The sequence below is a fragment of the Vigna angularis genome, chromosome 4 (genome assembly GCF_016808095.1).
Source record: "Vigna angularis cultivar LongXiaoDou No.4 chromosome 4, ASM1680809v1, whole genome shotgun sequence".
In the NCBI taxonomy this organism is placed as follows: Eukaryota; Viridiplantae; Streptophyta; class Magnoliopsida; order Fabales; family Fabaceae; genus Vigna; species Vigna angularis.
In genome coordinates, this window is record NC_068973.1 from 35399004 (window position 1) to 35414388 (window position 15385).

The window sequence follows — 15385 nt, forward strand, 5'->3', positions numbered from 1 at the left end:
ATATACTTAGCTACCTTTGCCTATAAATTTATTCCAAAAAAAACATACACATCTTAACATATATGTTGTATTCTTTATTTAATTAAAATATAAAGAATGTTTTTTTCAATAGCCTAAATGATTATTAAGATTCAATTAATAAAATAGTTTTTTATACAAAGTATGATTTTCTTCCACAATATTTATTTAGAAGGAAAGCTTTATAAGACTCATAAATTACAATCAACGAAAATATATTAAAAAGAACAAGGAGAAAAATGTATTGCAAAATTTTCTCTTTTAAATTATTTAAGAGATATATTATTCATAAAACCCTTCTTTTCAAACTCTTTCATTATGTTATCAACCATCATACCTTACACTCTCTTTTATATATAAAAAAAAATTGCTAATTATTATTTCTGTTTACTTTATTGTTGTGCAAATCTAATTCTATGGCATTTCTCAATATTGGGTATTTTTTTCTGTATAATAATTATCTCTAAGAAATTTTAAGTGTTAACAATATATGCGAGAATTCAATCAACTTCAACAAAAAAAGAAGTTCAAAAAAGAATATACAAACCTAAAATGAGCATGCTGAAGATAATGTTACAAGTATATTTTCTTTTTCTTATAATTAATTTGTCGCGTCAATTTTACTCTTCTAAATAAATTGTGAGAATTTTCTTAGAAATTAGTTTTCGTTTTTTTTTCTTAGAACATACAACAGATAATGAACTATACAAATCGTGTCCCCTTTATCGATGCTTTCATGAAAAGAGTTCAAAAATCTCATTTTGCAAGCTAAATATTATTACATTTTTTTTTATTTTTATATAAATTAAAACAATATATGGAAATATTACCAAGAGGTGAACGGGATTAATTCAATCACATGCTAGATCATACACACATGATCACAATTAATTAAAAAAATATATATCCACAATAAATTATCAAAACCTCAGACAAAATAAATGTAGTACTGTGTGATGGAATAACATGAAAAGTCTACTCCAACTTTATCCAAAAAAACTATATTAACTCCTGAAAATAAGAAAGTTTGTCATAATTGAACATCTAAGCTCATTATTACATATTCCTTCTTTGCATCCAAATCCTCCACAATATTTGTTTTTATTTGCTATCAAATTCATTGCAAACGAAAAGAAAAGATGAGGTGATATACTTAATTAAATAAATTAATCATCATGTGTGGAATATGGACAGTTTTAAAAATAATAAACATGTTCCTTGAAAATGCAAAGAGAAGAAAAACAACTAATGGGCATGTGGCACAATCATTACCTTACACTTCTTTTTTGGTGGCAGGAGAAGCAAACAATATTCAAAATGTCGATGCAAATTGAAGCTAAAAAGGAGTAAATTTACGACAACCAAAGCAGAGAAGATTAAGGTTCAGAAAACGTACCTTCGTAAAAGAATGTTCATGGAAGAGTGAATTTGTGGGCACACACAGAAAATTGCTTTGGAAGATGAGAATATATGAAGAAAGAGGCAAAACGAGAAAAACAAAAAATGGGATTTTTATTTCTAATAATATCGTAAATAACCGTAAATTTTGCACAAACTTTAAGGATGTAAAGGTGTTTGTGAAGTTAACCTCGGTTTTTTCAACGATTAATTGTCTTATTTTATCAGACAAAGCTGTGAATGACCGAAATAGCTGCCTTCGAGAGTTGACCTTCTATAATCCAAAACAAATAAAAAAATGTTAAAACAAATTTGTTAGCTTGTAATATATGCATTGTATTTAATATTCATTTCACTCCATGTTAATATGTATTTAATAACTATCTTGCAACGTAGTTCATCGCAATATGAAAAAATAAATTCAAAAAAAATATCTGGATAATGATATATAAATATTACACGCATTCAATTGATGCAAACATTATCCCAAATAATTTAAATTACCTTTAAAAAAAACGTAAAGAAATTAGAAAGTTGGATGTGGACCAATGCAAATATCTTAAAGATCATGTTTTTACGTAATGTTATGGATTTCCTTTCTCAATTAATGAATAATGCTAATTAAAGTTTAGTTGATAAAAACAACTTCTTTGTAAGTAATGTATATAAACGTATTTATAAAGACGGAAGAACAAAATTCCAAATACCCTATAATTTATTTATTTATTTGCATATTATCGTTAGTTTGGAATATATAAACCACTTAAGTGAATCATAATTAAAATATAAATATTATTGTATGGAATTATTATTTTAGTTTTCCCTTATTGGGCCTGGCCCAAGTAGAATGACGTGGTATGAGGCGGTTAATGCCGGAGAATTGTGGTGGCATTGCATTTGGCAGTATGTATACCCTTTTTCTATTATTTTTTTTCAATTTTTTTGTCGTTAATAAACAGCGTGATGTGAGAATTGAGAAAGGTCATTGTCTATTTATATATTTTGATTCACATTTATTAGAAAATACTGATACGCAACTGAGGATTAAAATTTATAGTTAGAGAGAGACATGTGGTTTGCTTCATTTTATTGTCACTGGGTAGAAAAGAGCATAGCCTCACAATTTTAAAAAACCGCCATATACGTTTTTTTTTCTTTTATTTTAGTATTGGTGTTGGCTCATAGGTTGTCTGTGGCATGTACCTCCATTTGGCACTTTATGTTGTAGCTAAAAATGTGGAAAATCTTGATTATACATTAATGGTTGGAAAGAATTGGAGAAACCCACCAAGCACCTCCATGAAAGGTGTTGCCTTTGAAGAAGAAATACATCAAATAGATATGGCATGTAAAAAGTTTATATAAAATATGAGAATTTTATTTCAATATAAAATTTTAAAATAACAGAATAAAAAATAGATTTATAAGTTAATTGTATATTAATATGTTATTTATATACTAATCATTTTGTTTATTTTTATTTAATGTAAAAGTTGTAGTAACTTTATAAGTTTTGGGTTTTGGGATGGAATGAGTTGAGGTTGACTGACCACACCAATAACTCCAATAAGTATATGTTGGCTAAGGCCAACCGTAGTGGAGGAAGCCAAATTGTTCATTATTATTTGGTTTGATTTAAATATAATATTAATGTTATGTATTGAATGGAGTGAGTGAGTGGTCAGCCTACCCCACTCGTTTGTTTTGTGGGTTTTGGTATGTAGCCAGATAGATCAACCAAGCTTATCTATGTATTAGGGTATGAAACAAAAAACAAAAGGATACACCTCTTAATTATAATTTTAGTCTGACTAAACAATAACGAACGTAAAATAAAAAAAAAAAAACTTTAACTGATACTTAAAGTTTGAAAATGATATCCAAAAAAGAAGATTTGATTTCCATTATGTAAACAGAAATGTTTATTATTTTTAATTTGAGAATTAAAATATATGAAAATTATAAATAAAATTTCATAAAATTATGGGTGGCATTTGAAAATTATGAATATATGAAAAAAGGGTAGGTAGAGAGAGTTGACCAGGTGATTGATTTATGAAAGAAGGATTAATAATATGATAAGTGAGAGTGTTTGTAGAATGGTCCGATTTGGTATGTGTAGTGGTTAAGTGGGGATAGAACTTGAAAAGTTTTAGAATAGAGTTTATGAACATTTAGTTAATGTACTTTTTAATGGCTATTACTATTCATTTGGAAGAACTCAACTGGTAAAGTTTATGTGACTTTTAACTCACTTTTATTACCCTCATCAAGCACCGTTGAATTGAGACTATCACTTATTCACCCTGGCTTCCACGTATTTATAATCGTTATTTATTTTCAATCTATAATTAAATTCTGAATATCATAAAAGAAATAAATTAAGAAAAGTACGTTTTTCAAATAGGTTAAAAATTAGAATTTGCAAAGTTAAGAGGGAAACAGTTATTGGTCTAATTTTTTTAATAAAAACACATTATAATATTGTTATTGCTTGTTTTATTTTATTTGGTTATCATTTAATAAAAATATATAACTATGTTTAAACTCCTGTAAAACACGTAATCTGATAGAATATACTAAAATAGTTGTAAAAAAAATGATATTACTATTTTTTTTATCATTTTTATCCTTGACCTTATAACAATAATTATTATTATTTACGTTTGAATTTAAATGAGTTATAAGATTATTTAATGGTAATGTTGAAATGAAAAGGATGGAGGAAGAGGTTATAAGTCTGATTTTTTTTAACTAATACTTAAGAATTATAAAATTAGTTAGGGGAATTTAGAAAAGAAGATTGAAAAAGATGCGTGAGTTCAATTCTCCCTAACAAAATATATTATTTATAGTGTTCTTAATTGTTTATTGATATTATAATCGTTATTATCATCTCTTCCTCATCTTTATTATTATTCTTATATTATCATTTAAATAATATCATTATTATTATTATTATTACCACACTATATCATATAATTATCCGACCTTTATCATATTATATGATAAATATTAAATTAAATTAATATTTGTTTTTTATATCGTTATATATGAATTTTTTATAGTCACGACTAGCAATATTATCATTAAATATTTTTAACTATAATGTCAAATAACCTTTTCAGTCACCATTTCGTTTATTGATTTCCACTTTTTTTGTCTCTTTATTTTAAAATATAAAATATCAACATATAATAGATTAAACTTTGTCAAGAACAAATACACTATATACTTGTAAATATTTGTATATAATTATTTTTATTGTCAAACATTTATATTTTTATTTATCATGTATTAGAAATACATTTAAATTGCATTGGTTAAGTAAAAAGGTATATATAATACCACAAATATAATAATCACATTAAAAATAATAATTAAATTAAATGTCATGAAACATATATAATGTAATTAAAAGAGATGACGCAAAAATAAAATGGTAACGTTAAATTAATTACAATGAGATATAATACAATTATCAATCCAAAAAATAATTAAATAAAATGTCATGAAACATATATAATGTAATTAAAATATTTACACTAATGAACTATATAAAAAATGTTTAATCTTCTTACGTTTTCAATTTAAATTTCAAAATATTATCATTGCTTTCTATTTCTATTTTTATTTTTATAGACGAATAAAACACATTAACAATTTAAACAGAATTAGTACAGATTACTTATATTGAATATCCAATTGGAAACTAAAATTCACTCAAAATAATGTATGACACAAAAAATTGTTAAAATTGTAGCATCACAACATTTAAAATATAGACTACAAATTTTTTTGAAATAAAACAATAAAATGCATTATGATTTCACATCCTCAAACTTAATACTACCACATTTCATTATATAACAAAGGTATTTTACGTTAGTTATTTTTAATTTTTTACGTCCAAAAAATATGGAAATCAGACTATGAAATTTGTGTTAAATTTATAAAAGTATTTAATGTAAATGACACTTCTACAAGTCTCATATAAATGTAGATTATTAGGTTGAACAATATGTCTTAATAAAATACCTCCATTGAAATGTGCATTTATGAGTTTGGCATATCATGTAACATCCCAAATTCTCACATTAATGTAACAATCCAACTTTTTACACTAATGTAACATCCCAAATTTTCACACTTGATAATTAACATTACATTTACGGTAACATTCCGTAATCTCACCCTTTAAAATTTCCTAGTTAATATAAGTCTATACATGTAAAAAGATTCTAATTATAGTTCTTCTACTCCTCCCTTTCCTTGGCACTATGTGAGGCGACATTCCTTCATCTGCTCCCGTATAACGAATTATACGATCATCGCACATACCCAAACACAAAACACAAACAAGTAGGGTGAGCTAACATGCAACAAATCATTTATAAGACATGCATAATTACTTCGATACAAACATCATATAATAATTATGTCAGACACCCTCATACCATCGTACCACAATTCCTATTAGACACTCGTCCCACAATACCCAATAAATACCATAATACTTAATAGACATTCATTCCATAATACCCAATAAACACTCATCCCACAATACCAATAAACACTCATTCCACAATACCCAATATACACTCATCCCACAATACCCAAATAAACACTCATTTCATAATACCCAATAGGCACTTATCCCCACGATATTCAATAGGCACTTATCCCAACGATATGTTGATGAGCGATACAACGGAAGGTTTTTCACTTGTGATGTCATTCTTAGTCCCCTCACTATGTCCAAAACCGGCACATAGACCAGGACATTCTGCCCTCCATACCATTCATAATGTTAGTCCCCTCACTATGTCCAAAACCGGCACATAGACAAGGACATTCTGCCCTCCATACCATTCATAATGTTAGTCCCCTCACTATGTCCTAAACCGGCACATAGACCAGGACATTCTGCCCTCCATACCATTCACAAGGTTAGTCCCCTCACTATGTCCTAAACCGGCACATAGACCAGGACCTCCTGCCCCTCTCACCACATAATTCATCATTCTCTACTTGAGACTGATTGATTATTAGAGTATCAGGATAACCTCCAACTTCATGACCCTCAACATCAACATATACGCACATACCATGTCATTACAGAACCTCTCCACGAAACTCATACAATGCTCACATTCCTTAACTCATATTATACCATTACGAAATCTACCCATAATCCTCATACACCTACCATGACATTACAGAATCTCTCCGCGAGACTCATACCATACTCACATTCCTCGACTCATATTATACCCTTACGACATCTCCCCGTAATACTCATACATGTTCAGATGCATAAATTCAAATCAAATAAACTTCAATCATTTCAGAAATCATACAAACTGAATATATTCCAACTAGATATATTACATGATAATTTAACAGTACATAATCTGTACACAAGATTTAAGTTAAAAACCTGTCGAGTAGACTTCCAGGAAAGAGAGGTGCGTCACAATGGACAACTTAAGTACCAAGTCTTTCCTTAGCCAAAGTGTTCCTCAACTAGTTTTTAACAAATTTCTTATTAACAGATTCAAAACAACAGCATATAATATTTACACCGAATATCAATATAGATAAACATACAGTAAGCATTAACAATATTCATACATAATTTCAAGACATGAATAGTAATAAAACAGTACTAAATCATAATATAAAAGCTTAGAAAAGTTAGCTCCCCTACCTCTATTCCAGACTTAATCTCCTGCTCCGAATTTGTTTCCCCGAAAACTCTTCAGAACCTCTACTCTTCTTGCAACTAAAAATTTCTCCCTAACTATTTCTTCTCTATTTCTCAAGCTCTCACTTGATTCCTCTTCTCTTGGTGCAAAATACCCTTCCCTCCCATGGCTATTTATAGTAAAAAAAATTTACTATTCCTTAATATTTTAATATTATTTATTATTTTAATATTATTTAAAAATAATATTTCAATCATTTTCTCACCAAATCTGATCCTAATTTCTACCTACTACTTACTTCCATGCTAAGGAATCTTAATGCTGAAAATTTATTTTTTTACTATTTACTATTCACTTTTACTATTCACTTTTTACTATTCACTTTTTACTATTCACTATTCAATTTTTACTATTCGATTTTCTAAAAAATTACTAAATAAGTTATCAAAAATTTTAACTTCTCCTTATAAAATTACTATAATTTTATATCCAAAATTTATATTTTTCTATCCATTAAAATTATTATTACTAATAAAATGCTAAAATTTACTATTATAAATTTTTTCATGGGTCTTACATATTATACATCAAATGAATGATTTTGATGAATTAGAAGAATTGTCAGTGAATAAAGAAGTCAAACTTAAAAAAAAAAGAAAAAAATAGTAAAATGTATAATTTCAAGATTCACTCGTCTTTAGAGTACATACCTTTGAATCTGTGCCGCTTAATTAATCTTCTTCGAGATTAGTTAAATTTTCTCTCCAAAATTTGACTTTTCTATTCACAATTTTTTTTTCACTTTATTAAAAATCATTTATTTCATACACAACATCCAAAAAGAATTTAAATTCAGATATACTCATTTGAATATAACTTTTTTTATTTAGTGATAGAAATTCAATTTCAATTTTAAATATCACGAAAGTAAAAAAAAAAAGAAATTTGTTTTTACTAACATAAACCACAAACAATACTAACCTATTTTTACAAACAAACACCATAAACAAAATAAATGGAACACAAATCTATGATTGAGTTTTTCAATAAATAATAACGGTCATGAATGGAAAAAAGAAAGATTAACAAAACAAACTTCAATGGCGAAAAAAAAAATACTAACAAAAATGCGTAATTGAGTTTTCAAAAGCGCTTTCTTTATTTAAATGAAGTGAGAAATGATGAGGAAATATGTTTTGATATATAAAAAAACATTTATCTTAAATATTTTTATGTCTAATGTACGATGTAAAATAAATTATTTTACATCAAACATTACCAAGTTAAAATAAATTATCAATTTTAAGTGTGAGATAAAAAGGTTTGTCTTAAATTGCTTAATTTTATTTATAAAAATGTCACTTTGTAAATTAGGTAACGTAGATGCCTATTTTAGTAATATGACTTATTACATACACCAATATAAAATTTATAGGAAAAATAGTAAAATTGTATACAAATTTCTAACTCATATTAATTAAAAGGCACTGATTTTTTTAAATAAATATAACTATAGCCTATAATTAAAAAGCAACAAAACAATATAACTAAAATAGAATTTTAATTAATCATATTTAATTAAAGGTTCGAGAAATAAAATAAATAAAATATTATTTTAATTAACAAATAACAATTAAACTATTTTCTTATTAGAAGGAATGATTTATTATAAAAAAAATTTAATTATAAGGACTGATTTATTTATAAAAAAATCAATTATAAAGGACCGATTTAATAAAACTATTTTATCATATAATTATACAAGGGCTGGTTTATTTTCAAAAGTTCAAAGGGTAGTTTGTATTTTTCTCTTCGCTCGTTGATATATTAAATCAGATTTTCAAATTTTTAAACATTAAATTTACCCAATTTCTTTTTACTTGCCTAATCTGGCACCACACACATGTATTTTAAATGAGAACATTTTGTATACTTTCTTTTTCACAAGTTACGTATTTTTCTAAATCAAGGATTTCTAAAACATGGATAAACCTCTTCAATGAGTTATGTCGATCGAGTTATCGAGTTAAAATATTTAATTAATATTACCCTTTTAATTACAAATTTGTGAGCAACTGACATGATTTACCCCTGATTACATCCTAATTGCATGTATTTGCATTTAATTCAATTATTTTTAATTAATTAAATATAAGAATAATATGTTAGTGACATTTGCTGCATATGATTTTAAAAAAGTAATACAACTTAAGATTTTCAGCTATACTAAATTTATAAATTAAAAATTCAACTATTTAATTATTTATTTTTAAATGCTGTAATCTTTATAAACTCTTATTTTTTACCTTTTTAAATTTCTTTTTTATTTTTAAGAGTCAATTCGTATCATTTTATAGATGAAAAGTGATATACCGATAACTGATAATATAACTTTTTTATTAAAATAAAGTTTTAAAATTTATTCTTTTTTATCAAGAGTATACAAAACATCTTTGAGCACGAGAGATATATTTAAACAAACAAATTAATTGAAAATATAAAAGAAAATCAACAGCATAGAAGATTAGATAATTCTATATTATTTTCTCAGAATAAAAGATAATCTCCAGTGCTATATAAGAAAATCACCAAAAGAAAAAAGGTTAAAGGATTTTTTGACTTGTTATTTCTGGTACGTGCCATTGAGAGAAAGAAGAAAAAAAAAACAATATTGCAACCATGTAATAAGTGTTTTGAAATTTTGTTCGATTTAATTAAATTAAATATGTTCATCCAAATCTATTATTATTATCAACTGGTGATATTATTCCTTTATAGAAAAAAATTATGATACTATTCTTTATTTTCTAAAAGAGGTACGAAATATTCATATTTATATTATCATTTAAAGATGTTTTGTATCAATAATTTTGACTGACTTCAAATATTTAAAAGAAAGATTTTATCATTCAAAATAATTATTTTCCACTTAAATGTATGTTTGTCATCTCATAAGATACCTTTCATATAAAACACGATCACTTTACATTATTATTTATTTTTTTAATATAAAACATGTTTAAAAACGATTGAAATAATATATAATTATATCTATCATGTGTAAATTTACTTTTAATAATGTATTTAAGGAGTGATACTACTATGAGGGTGGCTTTCCATTCCTTTCTTGCGCCCACAAAATGAACCTCACATTGGTTACTCCTACACAGGTTCTTTGAGTGTGACACAACATTCAATCCACACCCTCCATTTTTCACGCTCAGAATCAACGCTCCAGATCTCTTCCTCTCGCTCTTCAACTAGGACGGCGCCACAACCACCCTTTTCGTTTTTTTCCCCCTTCAGGTTCCGCTCCCTAACCATAAAATAATAACAATAATAATAATAATAATAATAATAAAAGTTTATTATTAAAACAGCTTCATTGGATTAGAATACTGAACATTTCTTCTCTCTTTCTCTCTGTATCAAACCTCTTTTATTTCTCTCTTCTCTGTATCTTCCACCTTTCAAACCGCAAGAAAACAAGGTAGTTGCAGAATTCAAAATTTTTGCCTCTGCTCAAGCAATTATGCTTTATTTATTTTTTTCAAGTAATCTGAATTGAAAAAAATGGATGATTCAAATTTGTCTGTGTGTGTAAGTTTTATTGGCGTTGGTCCATGGCCATGTATATATGTGTATAGTTTTGTTATAAATATTAATAATAAACGGTATTTAATTTGTGATTGAATTTGAATTTTGGTGGTGAAAAATTGGAATTAATGGATGGAGATGTTTGGTTGTGTGGGGGAATAGGCGGAGGTGGGATTTTTATTTAACTATTTAGGTGAAATGATTTGGTTTGGGATTTTGGGATTGGGATTGGGATTGGGATTGGAGTGAGTATGGTCAATGGTGTGGTTAGTGTTGAGCTTCTTTTCAGCGCTGAAATGGCGGAGACGGAGTCTCTGTGATTGTGTGGAGAATATTTGATGCAAACCTTCGTCCTTTCAAAACGAAGCGTCCTCCCACTTTTTGTGGAATCAGCCCTTCACGCCCCCCTTTTACTCTTTTTCTTCTTATCCTTTCTCGTTCGTTCACTTATTGTTCTTTCACTCTTGAAATCATGTTCGGTTTTCGAGTTTTCTGGGTATTTGGAATAGGATGGTTTTGAGGATTTGGGGTTATGTGATTCCTCGTAAAAAAGGTTGCTTTGCTTTTTTGATCGGTCATGGTTCGTGACGGCTGGGGTTCGTCGTCATGTCATCGTGTATCTGTTTGTTATTTTCTGTTTCACTTCGTTTTTGAATTGTTCTGGATGAGGGTTACTGCTTCAGGTTTTGGTAATGTTCAGAAGTTAAAGGAGAATCATCACGCATAGATGATAGGTTTCGCACCCTGTTGGTTCACGGGAAAGTGAGAAGAAAAAAAAAACTCTGTTGGAGTTGGAGAGCCTTTATTTAATGTATTTCTTGGAACTCTAACCATATGCGATTAGATTTTATATATTTATTCTGTTAAACTTATTTTCTGGGTATTTGTTTTATCCCCTGTTAGCATTTCGTATTTTTTTTATAAATGCAATACTTTTCAATATTACCTGTTTATTTTAACTTTTCGACATGTTATTCAATTCGCTTGCTTCGGTGCAGTTCAAATTGCCTGACATGTATTTGACTGAACATGCATAATCTAACAAATTGTTTCTGCTGAATCCACGACAATATTCTGAGAAACAAATATTTCTAAGGATGAATTTGGCGTGAGAATAGCTTAAGTGTTGTAACAATGTTTCACATTGATTGAATTTTCTAGTCAAAGAGCTTTCTGAGTGGTCACTGAGATTGGCTGGCTTTTACCTCCTTAACACACCACGATCATGTTAACAATCATCGTCTTATAACCCCTGTTTTATCTTATAATTTGCTGAAAAAGTTTCCTTTCGCCCCTTTCACTTAAATTCCAAGTACTACAATAGCTTTAATGTTGTAACAATGTTTCACATTGATTGAATTTTCTAGTCAAAGAGCTTTCTAAGTGCTCACTGAGATTGACTGCTTTTACCTCCTTAACACACCACGATCATGTTAACAAACATTGTCTTATGGCCCCTGTTTTATCTTATAAATTGCTGAAAATATTTTTTTCCCTTTTCACTTAAATTCCAAGTACTTCAATATTTTCTGTAAGGCTTTGTTTAGCTTCCTTCAATTGAAGCTTCTTCTTAAGAATCTAAATGAAATTTGCGCTATAGCTCCAATTTTCAAGTATATGCAAATATATTTTAACTTTATGTAATTGTTCTTAGAATTATTTATAGGAGATTATAAAGAAGGTATCGTTGTGAAAAAATTTCGGTGTGGTATATAGGACTAGTTTGAAACAGTTTGTAGATATTAGTTAGGAAATTGGGCTATTCCTTGATGGTATCTGAACCCAAATTTATAGACCAAGGGTTTAGTGTCTTGTCCAGTCTATATGTTGCTGCTTGAATTGAGTTCGGCACATAAGTGATTGCTATCATCATACTTGAAAAAATATAGTCTTATACAATATATATTAAGCTTTTGACAATCGTGTAGCTTGTTGGAATTTTTTATGATCTAATACACCACGATAACGTGTTACAGATTTGAAGGGAGTACGCCATTGATGGATGAATATTCTGGTAAAAGAGCCATTGATGGGATGGTAATCCCTAGAAAGGGGGTGAGCCATGTGTTTAGAGACACTGCTAATGCTAAAGATCGAAATGGTCAGGTGTGCAGCCGCCTTACTTGCAGTAGCAGAGTCAACACTTCTAAAGGTGCTCAAATTGGTTCTTCTGAAAAAGGAAAATCTTTGAAACCTTCTATTCAATCTTCTTCTGCTGGAAAGGAAGCTGTTGGAAGCTCCTCTAGAACTTTTCCCAAGACTAGTAGCCCTGGAAAACCGCTTATAAAGCCTCGGAAAAAAGCAGCATCTCAGTTAGAGACAGATTCATCTGAATCTAGTAGTGTATTGGATGAGTCAGAGGTTTCACAACTCGCCCCTTCCCCTGTAAAAAGTCAGACAGGGCTTCAAGCTGAAATGGAAAAGACAGTGTCTGGTAATGTCATGATGGAAGTAGGTAGCTCAAGTGTGGTATCCAATTCAAGATCTCGGAGGAATTTTCATCCAAAGTCTGGAATTAGTGGTCAGGAAATTAAAAACACTGGTCCAGTGATGCGTGCTGGTACCAGTAGGTATGGATTGAGGAATCTCAAATGCAACTCTATTTCTGATGTCCTCCCCGCCGGCTGTTCACCTTCAGATTCAACCCTTAACAGAAGGAAGGACATGATAAAAAAGAGGAATTGTGAAGGGGAAGGTAGCTCGTCTGCAAGAGGGAAGAAAATAAGCGGGTCTTCATTAGAAGGACGGAATTCTGGTTCCAGAAATGGCATATCCATTTCTGATTCAAGAATATCTAGGAATACTCCTCCTCACAGGGACAGGTCAGACAGCAACATGGAACCAGTTAGAACTCGAAAATCAATTAGTGGTCATGCCAGGGGAAGGCTTTCTAGCCAAGGAAATGCCAATCCCGTGTCACCCAATCAGTCCCCTGTCATGATACCTTCTTTGTCTCATTCTGGTGGTCGTAATGCTTCTGGTGTATCACATCGTACTTCTGTAGATAGTTCCTTAAGTTGTCCTAGCTCTCACAGTAGGCCAGGTACTAGCAGTGAGGAGTTATATGGTGTTATGCCTGGGTCTCCTTCAGAATATGGCCTCACTCATTCTATAATGAATCTGGATAGCTTTCGACGGCGTTACAACGTGGATAGTATTGCTGAGGTAATTTTCACTACTAACATGAGTATTGCATTTTATTTTATCATGGTTATTACTGTAAGTTTATAAGATTAATTCTTCATAATTTATTTAGGTATTGTTGGCACTTGAGAGGATTGAACAAGATGTTGAGCTAACACATGAGGTAAATCACGACTAAAAAAATATTAGACCAAATGTTCCATTATTTTATTCATTCATTTGGCATCTTTGCAGCAAATTCGTTTACTGGAATCCAACTTGTTCCTTACTGGGCTTAACTTCTACGATCCGCATAGAGACATGCGATTGGACATCGATAACATGTCATATGAGGTTCGTTATGTCATAATTTGCTACAGTACAGCTTGCTATATTTGTTTGCTTGTTTCCTCTTTTTCTGATGATATCTACTGTGGCTTGATAGTTCTGTGATTACTACAGATTTGGATGAAAATATTTTGTCAATATTTTATTGTCTAATCATTCTCACATCCCAAAATTTTCTGGAAATGACAGCAACTGCTGGCTCTGGAAGAGAGGATGGGTTCTGTGAGCACAGCTCTAACAGAGGAAGCGCTGTCAGAATGTCTAAAGAAAAGTTTCTTCCAGTCCTCACCCTCTGAAAATGCAGTCAACAGTTGCAAGGAAGCCAAGGATGACACCAAATGCAGCATTTGCCAGGTATTTTTCTATAGTTAAATGAAGTCTTTTTGCACCTTTCGTGGCAGAGAGTGTGTCATTAGCATCATCATGGCTCTAAGCTTTTTCTCCGTGATGGATTTATGATCTACCTGCATCTCCTGTGGAATTTGATTGACAATGGTGTAAGGCTTATATAATCATTTCATACACACATGTTCATTCATTGCAAAAAGGAATTCTGGACCAGCCATAGCCTCTCAAACTGATATGCACTTAATTGACTTGATTTGTAGGAGGAATATATGGTTGCGGATGAATTGGGGAGTTTGCATTGCGAGCACATGTATCATGTGGTTTGCATACAGCAGTGGCTTCGGCTGAAGAATTGGTGCCCTATTTGCAAAGCATCTGTGGTACCGTCAAATCCATCCACATCTCAATGATTCAATCAATTGCAATGTTAGGCCAGACGAGGGAGACTAATTTCTTTGTACCCCTCCTTCTGTTCGTTTTTTTCTTCACTTCTGTACAAAATGCAGTTGGTCTTTACTTATTTTTATTGGTCTTTTGTACATAGCCAATATTTTCATCCCCCTTATACAATAATCCAAGCAAGCCACTGGGCTTGATAGACTGAAACTTATATGTTAAGCTGCAGGTGCAATATCTTAAAGCCCTCCTCTTACGTTGCTTTTGTTGTTTTTTCTTTTCCAGTTCATATAAAAAGCACTGAAGAATTTAAAGGAAAAGTAAAGTGTAGGCAAAAAAGCTGTTCTCTTTCTTTCATTATAGTTCAACGTGTAGTGCAAGTAAGGAGTTTTGCATGTTTTCAAAACCTGATGTTTAGGAATAGAGGGACTAAGCTTTATAGGCAGCTT

The 15385-nt window shown here is 29.9% G+C and overlaps 1 protein-coding gene across 2 annotated transcripts; it reads left to right on the top strand.

Annotated features, from left to right (window-relative positions):
- Positions 1 to 10492: 10492 nt before the first annotated feature.
- Positions 10493 to 15180, top strand: LOC108332172 (probable E3 ubiquitin-protein ligase HIP1). Of its 2 annotated transcripts, none has more exons than XM_017567346.2 (6): positions 10493 to 10614; positions 12698 to 13886; positions 13978 to 14028; positions 14100 to 14198; positions 14382 to 14546; positions 14801 to 15180. In XM_017567346.2, the coding sequence occupies exons 2-6, from the start codon at positions 12720 to 12722 to the stop codon at positions 14948 to 14950; spliced, it is 1632 nt and encodes a 543-aa protein (XP_017422835.1). In that variant the 5' UTR covers positions 10493 to 10614; positions 12698 to 12719; the 3' UTR covers positions 14951 to 15180. The 2 variants fall into 2 exon arrangements, with proteins under 2 accessions (XP_017422835.1, XP_052733042.1); XM_052877082.1 differs by lacking the exon at positions 10493 to 10614 and adding an exon at positions 10952 to 11532.
- The last annotated feature ends 205 nt before the right edge of the window (positions 15181 to 15385 follow it).

Excerpts from the sequence above, each read along its gene's own strand:
- LOC108332172 (XM_017567346.2), top strand. The coding sequence starts at position 12,720 with ATGGATGAATATTCTGGTAAAAGAGCCATTGATGGGATGGTAATCCCT. Across the intron at positions 14,199-14,381 it reads TCGATAACATGTCATATGAG|CAACTGCTGGCTCTGGAAGA; the intron begins GTTCGTTATGTC and ends TGGAAATGACAG. Across the intron at positions 14,547-14,800 it reads CCAAATGCAGCATTTGCCAG|GAGGAATATATGGTTGCGGA; the intron begins GTATTTTTCTAT and ends CTTGATTTGTAG.